The sequence below is a fragment of the Thunnus albacares genome, chromosome 17, assembly GCF_914725855.1.
Source record: "Thunnus albacares chromosome 17, fThuAlb1.1, whole genome shotgun sequence".
Taxonomy (NCBI): Eukaryota; Metazoa; Chordata; class Actinopteri; order Scombriformes; family Scombridae; genus Thunnus; species Thunnus albacares.
The window spans coordinates 4,851,684-4,877,476 of record NC_058122.1 but is presented as its reverse complement, the minus strand read 5'-3'; the positions used below and the strand labels follow the sequence as shown (position 1 = coordinate 4,877,476).

The window sequence follows — 25,793 nt, the reverse complement described above, 5'->3', positions numbered from 1 at the left end:
GATAGATTTCTCACTGATTTGTTCCCAGGGTAATTGAGTGTGCATTTGCACAAGAAAAGGTTAGATGGAGTCACATCACTCATGCTATCTTCATTTTTTTGGCCCTCACAGCAGGAAGTGAGTAATGAAGAAGGTCGGCTAGCAGCTTTTGAAACACTGGAATATTAGGTGTGGTGACAAGTGGTTTTAATTTGTACATGAAGACAACTTTATTTAGTTCACTCTTATTTAGAACCTTTGGGTAGCACAAGTGGAGGTTGTAAAAGCAGCAAACACAGACAGTGATACAACGAAATGATAAAATAACCTTTAGTGAGACTTCGGTAGAGAATGTTGCTTCTATAGATTAACTTCATCCTCTTGATTATTAGACACTATGATAATAATAATTCATCACTGGTGAAGTTTCCATGACACCAGATACCAAACAACTGAATGTTACAAATTAATTTCAGTTTAATTATGTTAATTCAGTCAAGCTCAATACAGTTAGTTTTAAGAAGGGTTTATAAGAACTAACCACTGGCTTTAATAATGGCTAATAAATTATTTATAGCTCAGGTAGTAGAAATTCATATAAGTATAAACATTGGTCACTGTGACAGTACTGTGTGCCTAGAATGATTCAAGTCTTCGTTTGTATAGCATGGAAAACACCTGAGAGGCAGAAAAACACATTCAAAAATCTTAAAGGAATAGTTTAATATTTTTGGGACTGAGCTTATTCTCTTTCTCGCTGTGAGTTAGATGAGAAAATGAATACCACTCTCATGTCAGTAAATATGAAGCTACTGCCAGCAGCTGGTTAGCTTAGCTTAGCACAAAGATTGGAAACAAGGGGAAACAGCTAATCTGTTTAAAGCTGACAAAATGCAACTACCAGCACCTTTTACATATCATTTGTTTAATCTGCATACAAAACCGAAGTTTAAATATGACATGTTGCAGTTTCATGCAGGGTTATGTGCCGGGCTATTTCTTGGCCCAGAGCAATAACTTCCTGAAGTCTTGTACTGATATTTACTTAGTTTGTGTTTTATATCATCTGTCTGATGTTTACCACACATTGGTTTTATATGAGATAGTTTAATTGGTAAATCCCACCTTCACGCCTGGAAATTTAATAAACTGGAATCTCTGTGTAATTCTTGCCATTAGTCAACAATAAAATTATTTGTTCATGTGACGAATGAAGAATTGTTTGTTCACAGGTGAATTTATTCTAAACTGATGAGAAATTAATATACATTCTTGATATTCTTCTGTCTTTTGGGCCCTCTGGCCGCTGGGGTCTATTGCGTCAGCTGATGTTTGTTATTAATGTTAAAACTCAAATCTATATTAAAAAAAAATACGAATTTGATATGAAAAGTTTCTTGACGGGTGCAGTAACTTACTAAGGTCTCTCATGGCAACAACGAGTTATTGCGCCCGACTAAGACATATACACTTCTTTTGTGCAGATTAAACAAGTGAGATATATGTTAATTGGTGAGCTTTAGACAGAGCCATGCCAGCTACTGTATGTCCCCCTGTTTCCAGTCTTTGTGATGACTTCCCAAAACTACAGACTACTCCTTTAACCACAACAGTGGGCTTTGAAAAGTGTTTGGCCATCTGCACAATTTGTTGTGAAAGAGAAATGTGAAAACAAAACGTTATTGATCATATTAATAAATATTGATATGTTTGGATTGTGTAGGCCTACCTGGAGTGGTACATATTTACATACTGTATCTTGGAGAATCAGTACAACTCCATATTTCCACCCTCATACATGCTGCATGCTCTCAACTTGTATTCTGAAGTTTGGATAAAGGTTCCTGACAGAAGTTAGTTGGGTTAGTTGTTTAGCTGTTTTATAATCATAATTGCACGGTTAACACAAAAAAGTTAAAATAATGACAGTGTTGTGCAATTGTATGTGTATTTTTGACTTTCTGAATAATTTCTGAGACTGAAAGTACAGAGGACAAAGTTGATTATTTGCAATAATTATCAATTAACAACGATAATTAACTAGTTATAACAATTAATAGAATTATTAATATAAATTAACAAATACGGGGCACCACCCGGAAACCGCGATCAATAACCAAACAAGTTAGTCTCATAAAAAGGTTCACCTAGAATGTTAATATCTGAGAGATATCAACATTGAAGGGTGAACCAAGAAGGGCTGAATTCGAGCTCTGACTCCTTCAATCAGCCACTTTTCACAATATGTTAAACACAATAATGACAAAAGACTTCTCTTTAAGATATAACAGTATTTATTAAACTTACCAAAATTAACAAAGTTAACAAATGCTTCGTTCAATAAACTACTGTTCTAAAATCTAATTCTACCAAAGCAAAACACAAACAAACAGCTATGTACAGGGTTGAGCACATGCAGGGGAATGCATGTGTGTGTGTGTGTGTGTGTGTGTGTGCGTGTGTGTGTGTGTGTGAGAGAGAAGATGGCGATGTGGCCTGACGTGATGACGTTGTTGGTCTGTGACGCGGACGTGACTATGGGAGGAAGTCACATTGCGCGAGAACTGGATGGCGGAAGTATGGTGGTGTCTTGGTTAGACAATAGCAAGATGGCGCCGCCTGGTGGTCGGCGTCTTGCACTCACCAGTTCTGTGAAAAACACACGTGTCTGATGGCGGATAAGGAAAGATAGAGCACCGCTGTATCTAACGTTATCTGACCACCAGATGTGTAAAAAGATGTCAGTGCGTGTATGTGTGTGTGCATGTTAGTCACAAGAGAGGGAAGAGGGAGGGCAATCGTGAGAGGGAGAGAAGCGGTTCCTTTGTCCACAGACAGCATGCGTACGGACGGCAGTCTGTAATGCACGTTGTCTGGTTTCTGATCGACAACTTTGGTGAGGGGAAAAACACGTGCGTGGGGTACCTACGTTAGCGAAGCTGACTCACAGAAGGACGAAGTTCCTCCTAGCTCAGTTCACAATGGAGGCATATTTTTCAGGGTGTGCTCTGATTTAAAAGGGGCGGTGATGTCATGGCTGTGTCATCAGGACGCTCCGCTGTGCAGGAGCGTCTCCGCCAATGAGTGACTGTATGTTGACTGTTCCCTGCTGAGGTGTGAAAATTGCAAAGCATTACTGGAAATGGAGTTTGCAATGGACTCCCATTGTCTGTAAGCAGCGTTTTTGGTGCTGTTCCTTTGTCTCAGAGGTAAGAAAGGAAAAGGCACCTCGTGGTCAGGTCTCAGTGGGTACATGTAGGCCTTCTCTGTGTGACCTTGTGGTTTGAGGCCCAACAGTGGCATGGTCATGCCTGCTGGTGGCTGCTTCAGTGCTGTCAGCTTTGGCGTCCCAATATTTCTCTTGATCAAGATGCTTCCTTAGAAAGGGAATGATACAGGGGTGCCAGCAAGATGAGCAGCACGGCAGTGTGATGAGTTCAAATGAAGGGATGGATAACCAGGGCTTTCAGGCAGACCAGTCTTTTCCACTGCACCAGGGATACCTTGCTTGAAGGTTTCCCAGAGTTTAAGGGCCTCCTGAACAGCAGGTTCCCCAGGGAAGGAAAGCAGGTGGAGATTTTAAGTGAAACTGCAGAGGTAATCAGGGGGCATTTCTGGGCAAATGTACGGTACTTCCTGACAACTTGAGAGGGCAATTGGTAGAGAGCTTTATCTTGATATCACCTGCACCCAGCTCGGCTCTGTGGTAGGTATGGCAGTTCTATAAGCCACTTCCAGCTGACGATGATCATCTTCCTTGTTATGCCAATCCGGCTATACCAGGTGTTCTGGTTGGTGGTCTTCCATACAAACCATACGTCGGCAATTGAGAGACCATGGAGAGACCAAGCCACAGGTCTATATTGATTGTAAAGATAACAAGACTAGGTCAAAAACCTAGTATATGGCTGGAACGTGTATGAAATGCTAGAGGACTTTTAATTTGTACGTCACCTGGTTATGATCAGACATGGACATCGCCAGCATTTTTAAGATGTTTGTTTTTATGTAGGTTTAAAGTTTAGTGGCATCTAGCGGTGCAGATTGCAACCAATTGAATACCCCTCCCTTCACCCTCCCCTTCCAAGGATGTAGGAGAACCTATGGTGGCTGCAAAACTCGCAAAAAAGGTGAAAAGCCCTCTATCAAGCCAGTGTTTGGTTTGTCCATTCTGGGTTACTGTAGAAACATGGTGGTGCAACATGGCAGCCACTGTGGAAGAGGACCCGCTTCCTATGTAGATATAAAGGGTTCATTCTAAGGTAACCAAAACACAATGACTCTTATTTTCATGGGATTATACACTAATTAAAACATACTTATGAATATTATATTCCATTTCTGGCAAGTCTGTTCCACTCAATGCCACCAAATTCTACACACTGCACCTTTAAGTTTATTTATTTGTATAGCACTTTTCATACAGTAGTTGTAACTCAAGGTGCTGTACACATTACAAAAACATTAAAAATACTTATAATACAGTGCTCCAGATTTTGGGTGTAGACTATATGTTGCTGTTGTAAGACGGGTTGAGTTAAGAGTGAGGTAATTTTTTATGTTTTATGTATTATCACTTTATTATAACACTAGTACACTCTCGATTCAAAAAGATAATCTGATCTACCCTCCACAGCAGCTCAGCACGGAAATATTCAGAGGGAATTTATACTAAAAAGATGTTAACCCACTTGATTTGATTAACTCAGACAGCTTTCATTATTAACTTCATATAAACTTTGTAATTATGTACTGTATTTATATTTTTGCACAGAAACCAACAGTAAGCCTGCATTCTGGGAGCGCAGTGTTCACAGCAAGCAAAAACTATTCCAATGTACAGTACACATGGTCATAGCAGTATTGTTTTAATACAGACTTTAAAAGATGTGAACCTATGCTTTAAGTTTTTTCCATAGTGGTTAAGGATTTTTTTCCTTGAAATTAATTGGTCTAAAGATACTTAGTTGAAATTTATGGAGCTTCAACCTTGCTCTGTGTCAGAAGGACCTACTGAAAGTTAATGAGTGTTATAACCATAAATAGAACACATGTATTGTAAATTAAATCAATTGTAAACTTAAGATTTTCCTTATTGTGGCAAGAGAATGGGATGTAGGGCATTAACCAGTGTAATCAAAGGAATCCAACTACACTACCCTGGGGGTTTTACCCAAGGTTACCTCAAGTTACCTCAGACCAGTACCAATAACCGAAGAGGCAATCAGGTTTGTCATACTAAGAAGCAAGAGACATGGTTCCATCCATAAAAAATTCTTTACTTAACAATAGCAAGAATTAATAAAAGAGCCATTAAGCATACCATCCACACATACATTAAAAAGGGGCAGGGGAATTATTCAGAGCTGAGGCTTAACAGTGAAGGAGGAGAAGGAGAGGCATCCAGAAGAGAGTCACCCCGCATCACACATGCCCACACACACACACACACACACACACACACACACACACACACACACACATACACACACAATGGTGAAGTGTAAAGAGTTAAGATTTAGGCTATTTTTATATGTTTTATATATTATCACTTTATTATAACACCAGTATACTCTCAATTCAAAAAGATAATCTGGTCTACATGTAATTGTCTAGTCCTTAAATATAAGATGATCCCCACTTTTTCAAACGTAACCTCCAGAATAAAATATCATATGTTTGGGTCAACATGGTATTTATGTATAGAGTTTATAGCAGGGTTCCTATCAGTCTGATCTCTACCAGAGGAATATGATTTGTACCAGCTGTAAACAGAATCATTAAAACCCATGGAAAGCAGCTTATAACAAAATTGTATCAAAACCTCTGGAGAGCGCTCCTTCATGGGTTAAACACCAACACCTTTATGAAAGAGGAAGTAGCAAAAAATGAAGTGAAACTGGGTGGCACTTCCCAAAAGCATCTGAAGGTTACAATGATCTTAGCTCATACGGTTTACAGAAATCTGAAAGCTTTACTTCAGCTGGACTTATTTTTGTATTTGGCTAATGGCTGGAACAGCACTCTTTGTTCACAGACTTTGTTCTTACAATTTCTCTACTTTTTTAAGGTGACACAGAGCAATTCTCTCTCTCTCTCTCTCTCTCTCTCTCTCTCTCTCTCTCGCACCATTTCTCAGTCCAGAAGACGCATTGCAACACTTCTTGTCTATTTTAGTACAGAGTGGGGCATGGTGACATAACAGAATTTTAGAGACTTATCACAGCTCTATCAGGAAATCAGGAAAATCAATATTTATATTATTCGTCAATTTCTATATTTGTTTTTAGTCTGTTCTTATGAGCAAGCCACAGCTGTTCTCCTGTGCACCTCAATGCAATAGACATTTGGTGAAACAGCACTTCTTGCCAATCAGTTAACTTCAAGTACAGAATGTGCATCTGTGGCTAACTGTAGGAGTGGAAACTAGGCTTGTGCACACAGCAGCATTAAAAATCTGACACAAAGAATCTTTATGGATATTTCTGTCAGTTTGCATGACATCATCATATTTGGTTATAAAAAAAAAAAATTATGGGATTTAAAAAACAATCCATTGTGTTTGAGTAACGTCATGAGGAACAAACTTGCATGAGGAACTTCCAGGTTCCTCCTCTTTTCCTCTGCTCTTCACCCCAGTTTATTAGCTATTATAAAACCACAGATTCAAGCCTCCAACCTGGAGAAGGAGCTTCAATCAAGACCTCTGACTGAGAAGGAAAGGTACTGCTTTCTCACTTACTGCATTCACAGATTTTGAAAAACACACATATTCACTTTCTTGCCACCATTTAGATGAGAAAATTGATACCACTCTCATGTTATGGCAAATATGAAGCCATCAGCCAGCAGTCAATAATTTTTCCATGATGACAGGGTTTCAGGGTGGAGATTAAACTGTTGTAATTTTTGCTGTAGGACTGTTAATATGGCTTTTTATTAAGTTTTAAAAATTTTCAGGTGAGAAAGTAACCATTTAGATTCCCAATATGTGGTCAGTTTTTCCAAATAAAACTTACTTCAGAAGAGAGGATCTGCATGTGATGGTCGCATCTACTGCCACACAGTTGATTAGATGCCTTCTTGTGCATATCCCTATACTTTACACTTTATTTTGTGTACTTTGGTGTATTGACCTTATGCAAACAGATAAATGACATGACACATAACTCTTGTTTCATAGATCATACTCATAGTTCATTGAGTATTTTTGACAATGCATTAGTTCTATTTGTAGCACACATATTTAGTTAATTTTGTTCAGTCAACAGTTTTCTGAATTGTCTCTTTTGTCTCAGATGTTTCAAATGGTCTGATCAGCCAGTAGGTCAGTTAAGTCTGTTCAGTTTATGTTAAGTTATTATAGCCTGTGTTAGTTGTTTTTAGTTGGCCTCTTTTATGGGCCCTGAATCTTTGAACTACCTGTGACTCATGCCTGCCAGCTCGGTCCCTCACATAACCCCTCGTAAAACCTCATTGTGTCATTTTTTCACTCCAGTTTTTGTATGGATTAAACATGATAGAACGTGTGAATCAGTGAGGTTGATTTTGTTACTTACAGAAAAGCATTTCTGCAAAGATTAATGAAAAGCCCTCCAACAGCTGTGTATATAGAACACCAGGAACCTGCCTTGATACATTCAAGTACATACTGGCCACAACAGTAGGTTACAGCCAGTATGTACTGGCCATCAGGCGAACTGGGACAAATCCCAGTGGGCTGTCAAAAAACACATTTTTGGACCGTCAAAACATATCCATTTATACCGGCCCTCTCTGTGTGCCTGTCATTCAGGGTGTGCACGAGAGTGTGCTGCATGCCTGTGACAGGCCATATTCAGACCAAATCAGGCTTTGCGGTGCACCACTGCAGGTTTGAGCTGACGTGTGTGGGCATGTTTATGCTCTACAACATAACCGCTGTGAAACAATCAGAAAATAACGTTTTATTGATCTGATTCACTGGCTTTCTTGCTACTACTGCTCCCTCTCTTCATTCACTCTCTAGCTCACTTGACCACAGCTGCTCTCTCTTTCTCGCTTGCTGGTTCTGGCAGCTCTCTCTCTCTTTTTCTCTTGTCTTTTTTAAAATGAGGTGGGAAACTGACAAAAAAGTCTAACATTATCAAACAAAGAGAAATTTCCTCCCCTCGTCCTAGTAACATCTTTGTACTCAGGCAATAACAGCCGAGTGCCCCCCTTTATGCTCACTGTCAGGAGGGGGAGACAAAAGTCCTGTTTAAAAAGTTTATAATATTTGTAATTGGCTAATCACTTATCAAGTGAAAATTATGATCAATGATGCTGAAATAGAAAGAGTGTATGAAAATACATTTCTGGACGTGATAATTGATCATAAATTATGATGGAAACCACACAAATAATGTAAAAAAATGTCTAAAATCATTGCAATATTATAAAAAACTAAAGATATATTGAATCAGAACTCACTATATATACTGTATTGTTCTCTCATAGTTCCATACATTACCTACTGTGTGGAGATATGGGGAAATACATACAAAACCGACATTAACCCAATTTTCATGCCACAGAAGAGAGCTATAAGAATTGTAAATCAATCAATTACTATCAACCAACCAACGCACTATTTATTAACTTACATACTTTAATATTTTGTGATCTAGTTGATCTTAAAACTGCACAGATAATGTACATAGCACAACATAGTTTACTTCCTAAATGTACTCAGAGGTTGTTTGAAATTAGAGAGAGCCAGTATGAATTAGCCAGTATGAATTTAGGGGAATAGGTATGTTTAAAAAACAAGGGTATGGACAAATATAAAAAAAATAGATGTATATCTGTCAAAGGGGTTAACTTGTGGAATAGTTGTGACAAGGAATTAAGAATGTGTAGTTCACTCAGCAAATTTTAAAAAATGTTTAAAAATAAGGTGATAAACAAATATAAAACTAAGGTATGATCATTATTGTGTATGAAATGTTTGGAATGTTTGGAAAGAATATGTTATGTAAAAAGGGTAGGTATAATAAGCTAAAAAAGCTGGTTCCAGAAGTGTATTTCCCCATTCTGTATTCCCATTTCAAAGTTTTTTTTAAAAACCTCTTCAACATAGAAATTCAGGAATCTCCCGGATAATGTAACGATCCTATAGGTTTATATTCTGACCACCAGTTTCAATTGTTTCAACTTTGTTTCTGAGAAATCATGTTTTGTCTGTGACTTTGGCATGGCGCACAGCTAAGAATACTACGACACTCACAACCCTTGCTATGGAGAAGAAGCCATGGGCACGAATCAGAGAGTAATGAATTCAAATTAAAAGTAATCTGATTCACTCTGTAGATTGTAAAATCAGTTTTATCAACATTGTAATCTTTAGCTTCTGCCCGCCATAGGCGGCACACATGATTGAATTTAAAGCCCAGTGATTGGCTTTTTCTTGCTGAAATGCACATTGGGAGTCACAGGTAACTTCTACACAAAAACTTTGATGTACACAGTCTTATACCTTTGACTTTTTTCTAAAGAACCAGATAGTTGTCCATCTTTTGTACTGATGATTTAACCTCAAGAGTTTCATGCCGATTCAAGCCATAGAGGTGCTCAAACTGTGACTCACGTAACATTGTCTATGGGAAAAATGAATTTTTATTTCCGGAACCAGGGGGGCATGAAATCTGATAGACCTGAAAGCTGACTTCACATCCCTATGCACTGCCTCTGTAAATTGTTACTAAGGTTCCATTTTATTTCAGCAAGAAGAGACCATGGTAACGCCTGTAGAGCTGCTGGGAACTTTGGAATATTTGACAGATGAAGAGTTTAAAAAGTTCAAATGGTTCCTGCAGCAGGCTGATGTCTTGGAGGGCTTCCCAGCTATCCAAAGGAGCCAGCTGGAGAACACAGACAGGTTGGACACAGTTGATCAGATCGTAGAGACCTACAACAAAAACGCAGTGGAGGTGACCATAATGGTTTTGAAGAGGATAAAAAAAAATGGCTTGGTGCAGCATTTATCAAATATCAACTCAACATCCAAAGGTAAGTAGGGGAAAAACAAATAAATGCATACCCAACAGCTAAATGAACAGGTGAATAGGTAAGATAGAGTTGGAAATGTGTTTGTGTCCATTCATCTGGAAATGTTTGCATTACTCTTCTTACAATAGCATATTTACATTAATGTCATCTGTTGTTTGTTCCCTTAGAGACTCTCACTGATTGCCAACGCAAACTAAAATCCAACCTCAGGAGAAGGTTTCAGCATTCGTTTGAGCAAGCCACAAAATCTGGAAAGCAGATATTGATGAATGATATCAACACTGAGCTCTATATAATGGAGGAAACGTCTCAAAAGGTCAACATAACACAGGAGATCAGCCAAACTGCAACAGCATCCAGCATAACAGTTAATCTGGAACAGACTATCAGTATAGAGGACTTCTTTAAACCCATGCCAGGTCAAGATGAATCAGTCAGAACATTAATGACAAAAGGAGTGTCTGGTATTGGGAAAACAGTCTTGACACAGAAGTTTGTTCGGGATTGGGCTGAAGACAAAGTTGACAACAATATACAGTTCCTGTTTCCATTCACTTTCCGAGAGTTGAATTTGCTTAAAGACAGAAAATACAGCTGGGTGGAACTTCTCCATCACTTCTATGCTGATACCAAAGAAGTAGAAAACTTTGATAAACTCCAGATTGTATTTATATTTGATGGTCTGGATGAGTTTCAACTTTCTCTTGACTTCCACAATAACGAAATCCTGACTGATGTCACTGAGTCAGCCTCAGTGGATGTGCTGCTAACAAACCTCATCATGGGGAAGTTGTTTCCTTCTGCTCATCTCTGGATAACAACAACACCTGAGGCAGCCAGTCAAATCCCTCCAGAGTACATTCACATGGTGACAGAGATGAGAGGGTTCACGGATTCAGAGAAGGAGGAGTACTTCAGGAAGAGATTCAGAAATAAGGAGCTGACCAGTAGAATTATCACCCACATCAGGGCTTCGCGAACCCTCCACATCATGTGCCACATCCCAGTTTTCTGCTGGATCACTGCTTCAGTTCTGGAGAACGTTTTGAAAACCAGTGACAAAGGGGAGCTGCCCAAGACCCTGACTGAGATGTACACACACTTCCTGGTGGTTAACTCCAAACTAGCAAATGTCAAATACCAAGAAGGAGCTGAGACAGATCCACCGTGGAACACCAAGACCAGCAAGATGATTCTCGCTCTGGGAAAACTGGCTTTTGAACAGCTTCAGAAAGGCAACCTGATCTTCTATGAAGCAGATCTTCTAGAGTGTGGCATTGATATTAGAGCAGCCTCAGTGTACTCAGAAGTTTTCACACAGATCTTTAAAAAGGAGCGTGCACTAAACCAGGACCAACTTTTCTCCTTTGTCCATTTAAGCTGTCAGGTGTTTCTGGCTGCTGTTCATGTCATTGTGTCATTCGTCAACTCTGGTGTCAACCTCTTGTCGGAGGAACAATCACCCTCCCTCATCACAGACAGATCAGTAAAACATCTCTACCAGAGTGCAATTGACAAGGCTTTACAGAGTCCAAATGGACACTTGGACTTGTTCCTTCGCTTCCTCATGGGCCTTTCACTGAAGACCAATCAAGCTGTTCTTCAAGACCTATTGAAACAATCAGGGAGTAGCTTACAGAGCAATCAGGAAACAGTCCAGTACATCAAAAAGAGGATTGAGGAGAATCCCTCTCCAGAGAGATGCATCAATCTCTTCCACTGTCTGAATGACATGAACGATCATTCTTTAGTGGAGGAGATCCAACAGTACCTGAGTTCAAGAAGTCTCTCCACATACAAACTCTCTCCTACCCAATGGTCAGATCTGGTCTTCATCCTATTATCATCAGTGAATGAGTTGGACGTGTTTGACCTGAAGAAATTCTCAGCTTCAGAGGAAGGTCTTCTGAAGTTGCTGCCAGTAGTTCAAGCCTCCAAGATATCTCTGTGGGTGCACAAATTATTTTACATATTAAAAACTGTGGATGTTATATTTTGAGGTTTTTGTTCATCCTTTGTTTGGCATTTTAAGGTTAAGTGGCTGTATGCTGTCTGAGAGAAGCTGTAAAGCTCTGGCCTCAGTTCTCAGTTCCCTGTCCTCTAATCTGAGAGAGCTCGACCTGAGTTACAACAGCATGACGAATGCAGGGGTCCAGGAGCTTACATGTGGCTTGAAGAATCCACAATGTAGACTGAAAACTCTCAGGTCAGCATGCTTTATTTAAGTATCATTAAATACCACTTTGACTACATTTTACATTTTTGTGTTTATTACTACTGCTTACCCTTTTTTCTACTGAGGCAATGGAAATCTTACTTTTAATGAATATGCCCATACATTATAGACTTTTAGCCACAATAGCAGTGTGGCTCCTGGGATAGCAGGTTGGTTGGTTGGTCCACAACACTGGTCCACATTGAAATATCTGGAATTTGGTATTGGATGGATTGTCATGAAATATCCAACACTCTAGGTCCTCAGAGAAGGAATCCTGATGAGTATGGTGAAATCCCTAGCTTTTCATCTCAAGCAACTAGCAGGTCAACATTTTTAATTATCCAGTAAAGTATTTCAACATATCCTGGATGAATTAGCGCAAAGTTTGGTAAAGACATTCGTGGTTCTGAAATGATCTATACTAATGACTTTGTTGAACCTTTCCTTAAGTGCCAAATTTTTGGTTCAGATTGAAATATTTTAACAACTACTGGATGGATTGCCATGAAATTTTGTACAGCCATCCATGTTCCCTCCAGGATCAACTGTAATAAATTTAGTTATATATTGACCTCAATTAGCGCCATCATTAGGTCAAAATTGCAATTTGCAAATTTGTCCAAAACTTAATATATACATACACCTACATATATTAACTGGACACTGTCCTGTACAAGCATGGTCTGATCTGGTGGATGCTGAGCAGCTCTGCTGCAGCATGTACCTTGCTTAAGGACACCTCAGTGATGGTAGTGATGGAGGGGCATGTGCTGCTCATTCACTTCTCATGTGCTATATCATAAAAATAAAGATGGAAGGAATAATAAATAAATAGGAAATTATTTTTTTTTTAAAAGAATGATATAAAGGAACTACTGCGACTAGAGGGAATCAAAATTCAGTCAAATCAAAAGTCATACTGTATTTATCAAAACTTATTTTTACAGTATTCGTCCATCCTCATCATTTATTCTTCTTTAGGCTGATTGGCTGTGATCTGCCATCCGTTAGCTGTAAAGCTTTGTCTTCAGCTGTCAGTTCTCAGTCCTTCAGTCTTAGAGAGCTGGATTTGACAAACAACAACCTGCAGGACTCAGGAGTGAAGCTGCTTTCTGTTGGATTGCAGAGTCCACACTGCAGACTTGAAACTCTCAGGTGAGTCGGCCGTATGACTAACCATCTCAAACCTTTTCATTCAAAAAGTTGCTCAACACTAAATGAAAATCTTGTTTTTGCTAACACAGACATTTTATTTTTTAGGTTGATTGGTTGTGCGCTGACGTGGAAAGGTTGTGATGCTGTGGCCTTTTTTCTTAGTTCCCCGTCCTCCAGTCTGAGACAGCTTGACCTTTGTAATAATAACCTGCAGGACCCTGGAGTGATGGTGCTCAGTGCTGGGCTGGAGAGTCCACACAGTAAACTTGAAACTCTCAGGTTAGACAATTCCCTCTTATTGTTACTGTCCCTTCACTGAAGCTCAACAGGGAAACACTGTTGGAGGAAACAAAAAGAGTGACTTTTGTACTAAAAATACTGTAACTTTGCAAGATTTCCACTTGATCTGACTAAATATGACTGCTGAAACCTCATATTAGTTTAAGATAAACTATTAAATACATTTTTACACAAAACAAGGACTGTAGATTTTGTCCCCCACTTACACTGAGAGCAGATTGGGAAGGGATCTTTAAATGGTCATTATTATTATTATTATTATTATTATTATTATTATTATTATTATTATTATTGTTACAGCAAGCTAAACTGGTTTCAGTGATTATTTTGGCAGCTGACTGTTTTAAGACAGACTTGAAAAATTGTGAACCAGTCCTTTAATGGTATTCTTACAGATCTTCAGTGTTTAAGTAGCTTGTGAAAAATGTGGCCAAAAGTCAGAAGGCTGCACCAATTATTTCAATGTGACAGATACATATTAAATTAACATTGCATATATTCTCCTGCTGTGTAAATAAAGGATTGGATGTGTGATGGGCAGGTATCCAATTGTAAATTACTCAGATCCAGATCAGGGCCAGATATTATCCAGACATCCAAAATTAGAATCAATTAATAAATTAACACTTAAAAAAGGTATTCTAAGTTAATTGATTAAATTTTAGTTTAAACTATGAGTTATAAAACTCCCCCAAAAAATCAATAAAAAAGATAATTAAATTAACCGTTGAATAATTCTGTTACTGTACTTACTATGTCTTTACATTAATGAATCAATCGAACTTTCAAATGAAATTGTACTTTTTAAAAAAGGGTTTTGTTCTTTCAACATTTAACATTTAGAGTTTTCATTTCATGATCACTTTACTTTTAAAGATGACTCTCTTTACTTTAAAGACATGTAAGCAGTATGTGACCTAAAAAGTCCATCTTTATACTCAGGAATTGAGTGTGAAAAGAGATTACTTTTTATATTTGTTTTATAATTAATTCTTCCTCAGGCTACGTGGCTGTAACCTGTTGGAAAAAAAGCTGTGAAGCTCTGGCCTCAGTTCTCTCTTCCCAGACCTCCAGCTTGAGAGAGCTGGACTTGGGTAACAACGATTTGCAGGATTCAGGAGTGACGTTCCTCTCTGCTGGACTGGACAGTCCACATTGTAACCTGGAAACTCTCAGGTCAGCTGAGTGATATATTTGGTACTTTTAGAGACATTTTTATCTTTTAAGGAATTTAAGATTAAAGTTTGAACAATTATTGGCCATACAACATGAGCTTGTGTTTGTCATCAACATTAATTATTCCTCAGACTGACTGGATGTAAGCTGTTGGAGAGAAGCTGTGAAGCTCTGGCCTCAGCTCTCAGCTCCCACACCTCTAGTCTGAGAGAGCTGGATCTGAGTAACAACGACCTTCAGGATTCAGGAGTGAAGCTGCTCTCTCCTGGACTTGAGAGTCCTGAATGTAGACTGAAAACTCTCAGGTCAGAACAAATGCCCATCTAAATGCTCTCTCAAACACACTTTCACATCAGGGACAAGATTCTAAACCTGTGTGGGATCTCACAGTGACTTGAAACCAGTTGTAGCAACGATTGTTGGCAATACCTCCTCCTTTATTGTTTTAACTTCATGGTCAAAATAATAAATAATCAAGTGTGCATCAATTTTTGCAGGTTGTCAGGCTGCCAGGTCACAGAGGAGGGCTGTGCTTCTCTGGCCTCAGCTCTGAACTCCAATCCTTCCCATCTGAGAGAGCTGGATCTCAGCTACAATCATCCAGGAGACTCAGGAGAGAAACTGCTCTCTTCTGGACTGCAGAATCCAAACTGGAGACTGGACACTCTCAGGTATGGCTCATAGAGCGCTTACACCTAGTGGAACCTTGGTGGCAGTGAAATATTAAAGGATCGTTCTCTTTACAACAACTTGGGCTTAAAAACAATTTTAGATTAGAAAAAAGAGTGGAAACCACTAATCAAACTTTAAAGGAGAAAACTATCGTGAGTACAATGTTATCATAAGTGATACAGTTTAAATGTCAACTATGACTAAATAAAATTACTAAAATAAGAAACAAGTTGTAATGCTAAAATTTAGCATAGATTGTGGATAATAATTCCTAATGAAAGCTATTTCATGCTCCTACTTTCACAGTCAAAGAGAATATGCTTTTCAGACTGTTTATTCTTTCAGAGTGAATCATGGTGGAGTGCAGAGGTTAAAATCTGGTCTGTGGAAGTGTAAGTATTTTATTTTATTAATGAGAACAAAGCAGCTTCCATGTTGTATGGACTTACCCTAAAAATAGACCAAGTAAATATTGTGCATATACACATATGATGTACAGTATGTATATTGTGTCACATGATTACATTCATATTTTTTAGGGCCCGAGCCGAAAGGGTGAAGGCCCTATTGTATTTTGTGTGTTTGTTTCTTTCTTCTTGCTTTATTATTCCGCCACTTAAACCCTAAATTTGACCCCCTAAACATGCTCAAAAACTCACCAAATTTGGCATGCACTTCAGGTCTGATAAAAAATTTGATAAAATGTAAAATTAACCCCCAAAGTGCCAAAATGTGCTCTCTAGCGCCACCTATGTAACTAAAATGGGCACCACGGCCTGTAGGAATGTCGTAGAGAGATCAAACCAAAACTCAATTATTTGTCTCATCAAGACCTACAAATCATACACTGACACCCCTGACCTAAATCCAACAGGAAGTCCGCAATTAACCTTTCTAATAAGACTTTGCCTCAATTTTGGCCCCCAAACAAATGCTATCTCCTCCGAGGGCATTAATGGTATCGGCTTCAAACTTCAATAGATGACTTATGACAATGTGCTGAAAAAATATTGTTAAAAACTTGAATGTAGTGTAGTGTAGTAACTCGAATGGTTTGGATTTTATAAGCCCTGAAAGTTGCAGTGCCACATCACATCAAATGTACCCCTTACAATGTAAAACAATGGGGGAGGCATGGACTTTGTGTCAAACAGAGGTTTCTGACATCTAAATTATAAGTCTGATCACTTTCAAACCTGTATCAATAGATTCGCCACAAAATTTCCCACTAAAACATGATTTTTAATGTAGGATTTGGCCAAAGTAATGGGATTTATGTGGAGATTTCACCAGAAGTGTACTCCTCTCCAACTGCTCCTCGTTATGTGACTCCCTCAGTGCTGTGAAATATTCCACAATACACACTCATTATAAAATAACAGGAACAGCAACAAATGACTTTAAAACTCAGACTCTAATATCTCAAAAACAGTAAAAGATAGAAAAAACATGTAAATTCAAGATTTGTAGGTCAAAGTCTCGTGACTCATTTAAAGTTCAAATGAAATCTGTACCTAAAACTATGTGGAAGCACTAAATGTTCAAAAAGGTGTGGGTTCGCTCACACTCTCCATTCAAATATATGAGTATTTTTCTGTGTCCAGCTGCAGTTACTTATTGTCTCTACACACCTGATAGTACACATTTCAATCAAACTTTGACCAGGTCATGTGGGTTATTTCTAAAAATAGACTTGATGAAAATTAGGAAATAAATTTGTTTTACACACAAAATTTACTAATTGAAATTCAAGTGAATGGGCCCAAAACTTGCATACTTTTGATGACAGGTGTGAGCAAGATAGACATGTCTCACCCTGCAGAAAATTCTCATGCTCACACCGTAAAGATTTGATGCTTCGCCACGTCAGAGGAAGTTGCTATAACTTTATTGTAAATACTCCAGTCTGCACCAAACTTTACATGTTTGATAAGACTCCCGGCCTGAACACGTCTGCATGACAATATTCTATCGATGATGCAAACTGGCTGAATAGTGCCCCCTATGAAATTTCAGCGAAGCAGCTCCAGCAATGGGCAAAACAGTGGACAAAGGAAGTGATGTTTATCTCTCCTTCTTGCACTGTTTGAAAACAGCCCAGGTCTGAAGACATCTACATGCCCGTGACAGAAGCCCTTTGATTGCGCCGCGGCCGGACATGCGCGGAGGTGCGAGGGCCCATTCATCGCTGCTTGCAGCTTTAATTAAATATTATATTTACATTATATTTTGTGTATGGACTGTTACAACCAATTATTAGTATATAGTTACTGTACATATATTACAAATATGTATATATATATATATATGCATGTCAAAACATATATAAAGCTGTAAGGTAAAGCACCACTCATGCCTCAATGTTAAAATGCTTTTTAGCTTAAATTCATTATAGTATATCATATTTCAGGTGATAAGACTTGATACATTACATGCATACAGTATCTGAGCTGAAGAAGACATGGTAACTGCAACAGCAAGCTACCCAATGTTGAAATGTGTCTAATTAAATTTACTCAAGTACTGTACTTAAATATAATTATGAGGTACTTGTACTTTACTTGAGTATTTCCACTTTATGCTGCTTGATACATTTACTTCACTACAATTCAGAGGGAATTATTCCCCTCTATTCTTTTCATATGTTCTTATAGCATTGTTTGAGACCCGAATAGTTAAATTCTCAAATATTTCACAAAAAAGCAAAGTTGAGACCCCTTTGTTGGGACCAACTGACCTAACCTCCATACACTCTAGGCCACTTACACATTGATTCATCTGTATAAACTATGTACTTTATTAAACATATTTATTACAGGTTTCTATTTTTTTTTTTTAAAGTACTTTTACGTTTAATACTTTACATCAATGTATACATTTACTTAAGTAGGATTTCAAATGCAGAAATTTTCCTTATAATTCAGTATTTTTACATTGTGGTATTTCTACTTTTACTTATATAAAGGATCTGAGTACTTCTTCCACCACTGATCTTACAAAAGCACATTTTGCATGTAACCTTCTTTTCGTCTTTGGGGGTGAGAGTCTTTTGGAAGTGACTACTTTATGCCTGGTGATTCATCATTAGCCTATTCAGCATAGAAATCCTGTACATGCACAATATTCACAGAACATTAAAATACTAATTATAACTGCCAAGTTGTTAATGAATCAACAAATGCTGACCATAGCAAGTATGTACTTCTGCTGTACTGTATCTTGTTCTGTCCATCAGATGCCTGTGAACTCACACTGGACCCAAACACAGCTCACAGAGAACTCATCCTGTCGGAGAACAACAGACAGGTGAAATTAGTGGAGGAGGAACAGCCATATCGATATCACCCAGAGAGATTTGATTCCTTCAAACAGCTGCTGTGTAGTAATGGACTGACTGGTCGCTGTTACTGGGAATTTCAGACAAATCTTCAATATAATGTGACAGTGGCTTACCGAGGAATCAGCAGAAGAGGAGATGGTAATGAGTGCAAGTTTGGAGGGAATGACAAGTCCTGGAGTCTACACTACAATGCCGGTTACTCTGCTTGGCACAATAACACAGAAACAAAGATATGTACCCCTAAAAACAACACCAGAAGAGTAGCAGTGTATCTGGACTGGCCTGCTGGCACTCTGTCCTTCTACACAGTCTCATCTGACACAGTGACTCACATCTACACCTTCTACTCCAGATTCACAGAACCCCTCTACCCTGGCTTTAGCTTTGAGGTTAGGCCTGTACCTGGGGTGACACTATTGTGGTATGGTTCCTCAGTGTTTCTGCATCACATAGATGAGGAACAACTTCAGTCAGACATCTAGCGCAGAATTCAGAGGCTATCACAGGTGTAATTTCCTGTTAGTTTTAGTTTTCTCACTAAAATTCCTCTTAACAGTGTTCTGTCCAGCAACCAAACTTCCAGATGAGAGTTAGTTGTTGATGTCAGTTGATGTTGATTTGCTCATCTTGTTTGCCTTGTTTGCCCTGGGTTCCACTTGTCAGGCTACATGCCATTTGCCCTACTATCACATTGTTGGGGCTGGTTGGGGCTGTACCCTGCTTATTAGCTCCCTAATAGAGTTGCAGAGTGGGAGGAGCATCCTTGTCTCCAGGAATAAAAATCCCATTCCTTTTTCCCATAGAAAAATTTATTCCCATTCACTTTTCCCATGAACTGGGTCTCAGTTTGAGCGCTTCTACGGCTTCGATCAGTATGAAACTCTCCCAGTTAAATCATTATCACAAAAAATTAACAGCTGCATTAGAAAATATCTGGTTCTGTACAAAACTTGGTACATAAAGGGTAGAAGTTAAATATAGCTCTAAATGTGCATTTCAACAAGAAACAGCCAATCACTGATCTTACAATTCTGTCATGTGTGTGGGCAGAAGCTTGGTTCAGTTTCTGGGTCACTTTTAAGTTAATTCAGCAACTATTGCATAGAGTTTTGTTTACAACTCCAACAACGTTTTGAATTCATTACCACTCTGATTTGCACCTTTCACTGGCTTCTTCTCCATGGCAATGGCAGCTCAGGCTCATGGATATTGTAGTATTCTTAGCGGTCCGCCATGCCAAAATCACAGACAAAACGTGATTTCTCAGAAACAAAGTTGAAATAATTGAAACTGGTGGTCATAATATAAACCTATAGGATCGTTACATTATCTGGGAGAGTCCTGAGTTTCTGTGTTAAGTAATATTGAGGAGGTCATTTAAAGTAAAATTTGAAATGGGTATATACAATGGGGAAAAACACTTCTGGAACCAGCGGCATCTCCCACTTCACAACTCTATGAAATTGTGTGTCGACGCCTAACAAACATGTTGAATGCAGTTACTTCCTCATAAAGTTTCCTGTAGGGAATAGGAAGGTTTACTGCGTGTGTAGGCTCCGTAGATTTCCTCAACAATGTAACTACACGATATGATCACAAGAACCGTGACTGGTCAACATGGGCTGCTTGTGATTTTTATATAGGAATAATACAATATTTGTTTTTTGACTTTCTTGAATCACAGAAGAAGACAGGAAGTAATGAAGGAGAGAAAGATGTATGATATGCAACAAATCAGAGTTTTTAGAGTGGACATGACATTATGAAAGTTGAAGAAAGACTCTTTTGAAGAATAGTCTTTTCTTTGACACGCATTTTGCAAAGATTTGATATGATACCTAACTATGTAATGTAAATATGCAGAATAATCCCATATTCTGTAGTAAAACAAGGCTGAACTTGTCACCGTTGCTGGTATCACAAAGTAAATGACAGAATTTACACACAGTTACTGTGGGGAATAAAATTAAATCTGATGCTGAACAATGAAAAAAAACCTATGAAATGTATACTGCATCGCCTGAGTGCTCACATACATGTACATTTGTACGTCTGTTTTTCTGCATTTATTGCCTTATTTTGTTTTTAATGCTGTCTGGTTAAGCCAAAGACAACAATACAGCTCCTAACTAACTATATAAATTAGGGATGCACGATATTGGATTTTTTGCCGATATCCGATATTTCCAACTCATTGTGGCCCATTGCCCATGCCGATACCAATATATGCACATATTATTTTCCAGCTGGCTGAGGAGACTATTATGCATGCAATCATAGATTGTTCTAAGTATGATCAAGAAAGACAATATATGAAGGAAGAATTTAGGAAGACTGGATTCAGGAGCTCAGTATTAAAACTTTAATGAACTTGCCAAGTGGGTGGAGCAGTAGTTTTCTTTGAGTTTATTAGACAGACAGGATTAATGTGTAGGATTTAATCTTTGGTCCACACTCCGGAGCAGAAGGTGGCGGCAATGTACCTAATATGCTGGTTGCCAACCGCCATTATAAACCAAAAAGAAGAAGGTTAAGTTTTTTATTTTTCAAACAGAATGGTACATCCTGTCAGCCGAGGGATTTCTTATCTGTGCAGCCGAACACCACAGCACCTCGATGGACTGTGTCACCCTGACGGTCCCGGTGCTTCCTCCGCAGGCTCCACTTTACTCAGCTGCCCGTCAGACCTGCTGCTTCTTCCCACTTTAACCCGAAACAACAAATTGGGGCTTGGTGGTCCAGTTGGATCCACATGGAGAGCCGAGGCTGGGAGGCTAGCAGAGCATTAGCTGCAGCATGACCAGAGGGAAGCACAGCCAGCTAGCCTTCGCTAGCCTCCCAGCTAACGTTAGCCCTGGCTCTCTATGTGGAGCACCGAGCCCCAGTTTGTTATTCGGGTTAAAGTGGGAAGAAGCAGTGGGTCTGACAGGCAGCTTGAGTGAAGTGGAGCCTGCGGAGGAAGCACCGGGACCGTCAGGGTGATACAGTCCGACAAGGGAAGCACAGTCAGTTGGTGGAGGAGATGGCGGCATATCGGCCTCTCATAATCGGCAGAATTTGCCGATGCCGATATTTCATTTTAGAGCTTTTATCGGCCGATACCGATGACGTGCCGATAATATCGTGCATCACTAATATAGATAAATTTAAAAAACTGAAAACTATATTAAAAAATATTCCTGACTTCATTGTGCCCCCACCCCCCCACCTCTGAAACGAATACATGTCTGTGGCCCATTCTCCCTTTTGCATATTTCTGATTCATTCTTTTAAATATTTTACTCTTTTAATTACACAATCTGTTGAGTTTACTATGATCTTACTTAGTCTAGTGTATTCACGTCCTTCTTATGGCTGGCTCTGACTATGTTGGTGCTCTAGGCAAGATTTTAGATTTGAGCCCCCTCAAAAGTGCAACAATAGTACCTCCAGTCCTAGAACTTCAAATATGAATTAAAACACAAAATGTGCAACATTGGTACCTCCAGCCCAGACAAAAATTCAAGTATAGGTCAAGGTGCCACTCGATGGGTGTTTGATGGCATTGCCTGAGGTAACATGAAATTTCTTGGCTGTCAGGCAAAAGCTGACTAACCAGTAAGGCTAAACAAACTAGATGAAAACCAAATGCAAGTCTGTCTTAAAACAATATTCAGGTGCCCAAATGAGCATTGAAATAGGTTATTATCACCATAATCATTCTTCCTGTTCATACTGACCATTAGAAGATCCCTTCATAATGCACTTACAATGGAAGTGTTGGGGGCCAAAATGCACAGTCCTCCTTCTGTGCAAAAATGTATTTAAAATTTTATCTGAAGCTAATATGAAGCTTCAACATCCAAATGAGTCAAATCAAGTAGATATCTTTCAATGTTACAGTCTTTTTAGTGCCAAAGTCCCTCTTTTTGTCACTATACTTCCACCACAGCTCAACAGGTAAACGCTGTCTGAGGAAACATAAAGAGGGAATTTGATGCTAAAAAGACTGTAAATGTGGCAGATATCCACTTGGTATGACTAACTCAGGCTGATGAAGCCTCATATAAGCTTCAGATCAACTTTTAAATGTATTTTTGCACAAAATGACTGTGTGGACATACTGTGGATTTTAGCCCCCATCATTTACATTGAAAGCGCATTCGAAGGGGATCTTTTAATAGCCAGTATGAACAGGAAGAATGATTACAGTGAGGAAAACCTCTTTCAGTGTTTCAAGTCATTTTATTCTCCCACATGCAACATAATGTATTGTAACATACATACAATACTATTATCTTTAATTTTCACAGACATTTCATAAACGAGTATACAAAACTGCTAAACTATTGACTAGATGGGCCATAATTATATTTAGACAGTTAAGACATTAAGTAAATAAATACCAAATGAAAAAAAAAACATCTCACTTAACTATATGAATAGTGGGCAATGAAATAAGTATCCAAATAAATCGGTTTCTGATAGGCTAAATACATATTTGTTTATTAATTTAAATCTGGGTCATAATTGTATTCATAGACTAGACAGCTGAATATATAATTTAATAAATTGGCAATGAAGTGAATTAATAATTGATTATATATATTAAGAAATTAAACAAATAAATATCAAATAAAAATACACCTCCCCTTAAATCAGGTTCATAAGTAGGTGATGAAATGAATAAAAATTAAGAAATATAAATAAATATAAATAAAAGTAAGAAAAATAAATATGTAAATAAATCAGTATCCACTGACATAGATAGGTTATTATAAAATTCTGTTCCAACTATGTGTTTTAATATATATTTTAAGGCTTTTTCATGGTGTGTTTATTCCTGGATGCTTGTTAAGCATTAGAGGGAGTAGAATATAATTTTTAAAATAATCATTTTAATTTACAGTCAGTACTCCAGTACAGCAGGTGGCGATATGCCTCTTTTTTCTTTCTTTTTAGTATGTGTCCCGACTCATGTGAGCAGTTGATTATCTAAACAGTCATGGCGGAGAAAGGAGCAGAAACGTCCCCTAAACCAACATTAACAGCGGCAGAGAAACAGCTTATGCGCAGCAGACAGCAGCTAGACTACTGGAAGAAAAATGCCGCGCGGGTCCGCAGCAGAAACCTGATGACCGGCCTGGCTATCGGGGCGTTTGTGGTCGGCATGTGTATCCTTTATTAACCTATATCAGTATAAAGGAATTGACATATCTTCTGTAAGTCTTATTTCATTTACATGAGGTCTATATTGGCTTGTGGGGCTGATTAAAAAAGAAGAGAAAGAAAAATGCAAATAATTATTCTAAGCACACCAAGCAAATTTTAAATACTGTCACGTGTAGCGCTTGGACAATATGTAATTTATTATAAATCTATATATTGGAATAAATTTATCTACAACTGATGATATTTTTTCTAATCAGTTTTAATATTGAAAACAGTGCGTGTCTTCTGTGGTTCATCAATTTATCACATTTATTGTCCACGAGGGAGCGCCAAAGTATTATCCATGCTGATGATATGATCTTGCACAATACAAACCTCAAAAAGTAAAAAGCAACAAATTGTTTGTCCATCAGCCTATAGTTTTGTCAGTGGCTCAGCAATTTCCTAAAACAGTTGCCTCTTCAGTTTTCAGCAAATGTTAGCCTACTCAAACAGGAATAAATTCTGAATTTGTTGGGGATCATTTCTACCAGTTACTGATTGACAGGCTTCTTGGGATATACTTGTCTGTGCAAAATTCTTTTTCTTAACAGGTAAGTTCAAATTTTTTCGAGTCTGTCCTAAAACAATAGTGGTCAGGTATCATATATTATACTTTTTGAGTGGAAGTAATCTTTTTATGCACTAATATGTCCTTTTTCACAGTGTAAAAAGTGGCATTAATGCAACACTGGTCTTTTCCCACAATAATCTGGCGCCTGTTGGGTAATTTATTGTCATCCAAATGCAGCAAGGGCAAAGAATGAAATAACTTCCAGGTTGTCAGGTTAACAATCTCAGGGAGAGAGCAGAGCTGTATTCGGAAGTGATCATCTCTACACAAAACGATGTAAATCAGGTACACAGCTGTTTTGTGTCATCATGTTTTCCTTTAACCTGTAGTTGTCCAGTTAGCTACACCATCCTGTCCGTCAAACAGGAGAGGATAATGGAAGAGCTGGATGATGATGCCAGGATCCACATCATTAGAGGGCCACGGACTGGCGCCAACTCCTAAAGACACTGAACATGAACTGTCCTGTTCATGGCTCCTCACCACAGAGCTCTGGGGCATTATGTGTGACATCCATAGACTGTTTGGTGATGATTTATGTCTGCAGAGGAACCTACGTATTACCTGCCACTCCAAGTGATATAAGGATGTTACCTTTTTTTTCATCAAATCTGTTGTCAAAATTGATGATATCTGAACTATCTTCTTCTGCTCTGAACATTCATGTTAATATATTTTGAATCTAGTGTAACCCTGAGATGAGGAGAAAAACCATAACACCAAACCCCATTCAAAAATCTTGCAATTTATTATCATTTAGCATGTTAGCAAAATTACAGTATGTACCTGATAAATCACCTAAAGCCTTTTACAGATATTTTAAAGGAGCCATTTCTTAATGTATTGAATTGATATCCAATCCATTAAGCTGTTCTAGTATCAATATCAGCTCTTCAGTAAATGCTGGTGGAAATAACAAAAAAACCTATTCTAACATTTGAAATGTGTCTACTACTCGTCAGATTATGTGTGGTGTGATGAATTTAAGAGTAGTTTTTTAAGTTAATAAAAAATAGTGTAAATTTAAAAAATATAATATTTTGTGTTTTAACTGACAAGCAAGTTATCTCAGGAGACAGATTGGTCAATGGAGTTCAGTGTGATATTCTCTCAGTCTGAAAAATAAAATTAAGTATATGGGGTTTTACATGTACTGAACC

At 38.3% G+C, this 25,793-nt stretch overlaps 2 protein-coding genes across 2 annotated transcripts; both read left to right on the top strand.

Annotated features, from left to right (window-relative positions):
- Positions 1–6,616: 6,616 nt before the first annotated feature.
- LOC122967439 (NACHT, LRR and PYD domains-containing protein 12-like) lies at positions 6,617–21,116 on the top strand. The gene is given in 12 exon segments (XM_044332101.1): positions 6,617–6,702; positions 9,723–10,008; positions 10,176–11,955; positions 12,041–12,214; positions 13,208–13,381; positions 13,487–13,660; positions 14,683–14,707; positions 14,709–14,857; positions 14,989–15,162; positions 15,355–15,528; positions 15,875–15,921; positions 18,765–21,116. Coding segments are annotated over 11 exon segments (3,732 nt in total). The 5' UTR covers positions 6,617–6,702; positions 9,723–9,734; the 3' UTR covers positions 19,352–21,116.
- Positions 21,117–23,789: 2,673 nt separating this feature from the next.
- Positions 23,790–25,793, top strand: LOC122967465 (cytochrome c oxidase assembly factor 3 homolog, mitochondrial). The gene is made up of 2 exons (XM_044332142.1): positions 23,790–24,022; positions 24,971–25,793. Exons 1-2 carry the CDS (start codon positions 23,854–23,856, stop codon positions 25,075–25,077), a joined length of 276 nt encoding a protein of 91 aa, XP_044188077.1. The 5' UTR covers positions 23,790–23,853; the 3' UTR covers positions 25,078–25,793.

Excerpts from the sequence above, each read along its gene's own strand:
- LOC122967465 (XM_044332142.1), top strand. The coding sequence starts at position 23,854 with ATGGCGGAGAAAGGAGCAGAAACGTCCCCTAAACCAACATTAACAGCG. Across the intron at positions 24,023-24,970 it reads GGCGTTTGTGGTCGGCATGT|TTAGCTACACCATCCTGTCC; the intron begins GTATCCTTTATT and ends GTAGTTGTCCAG.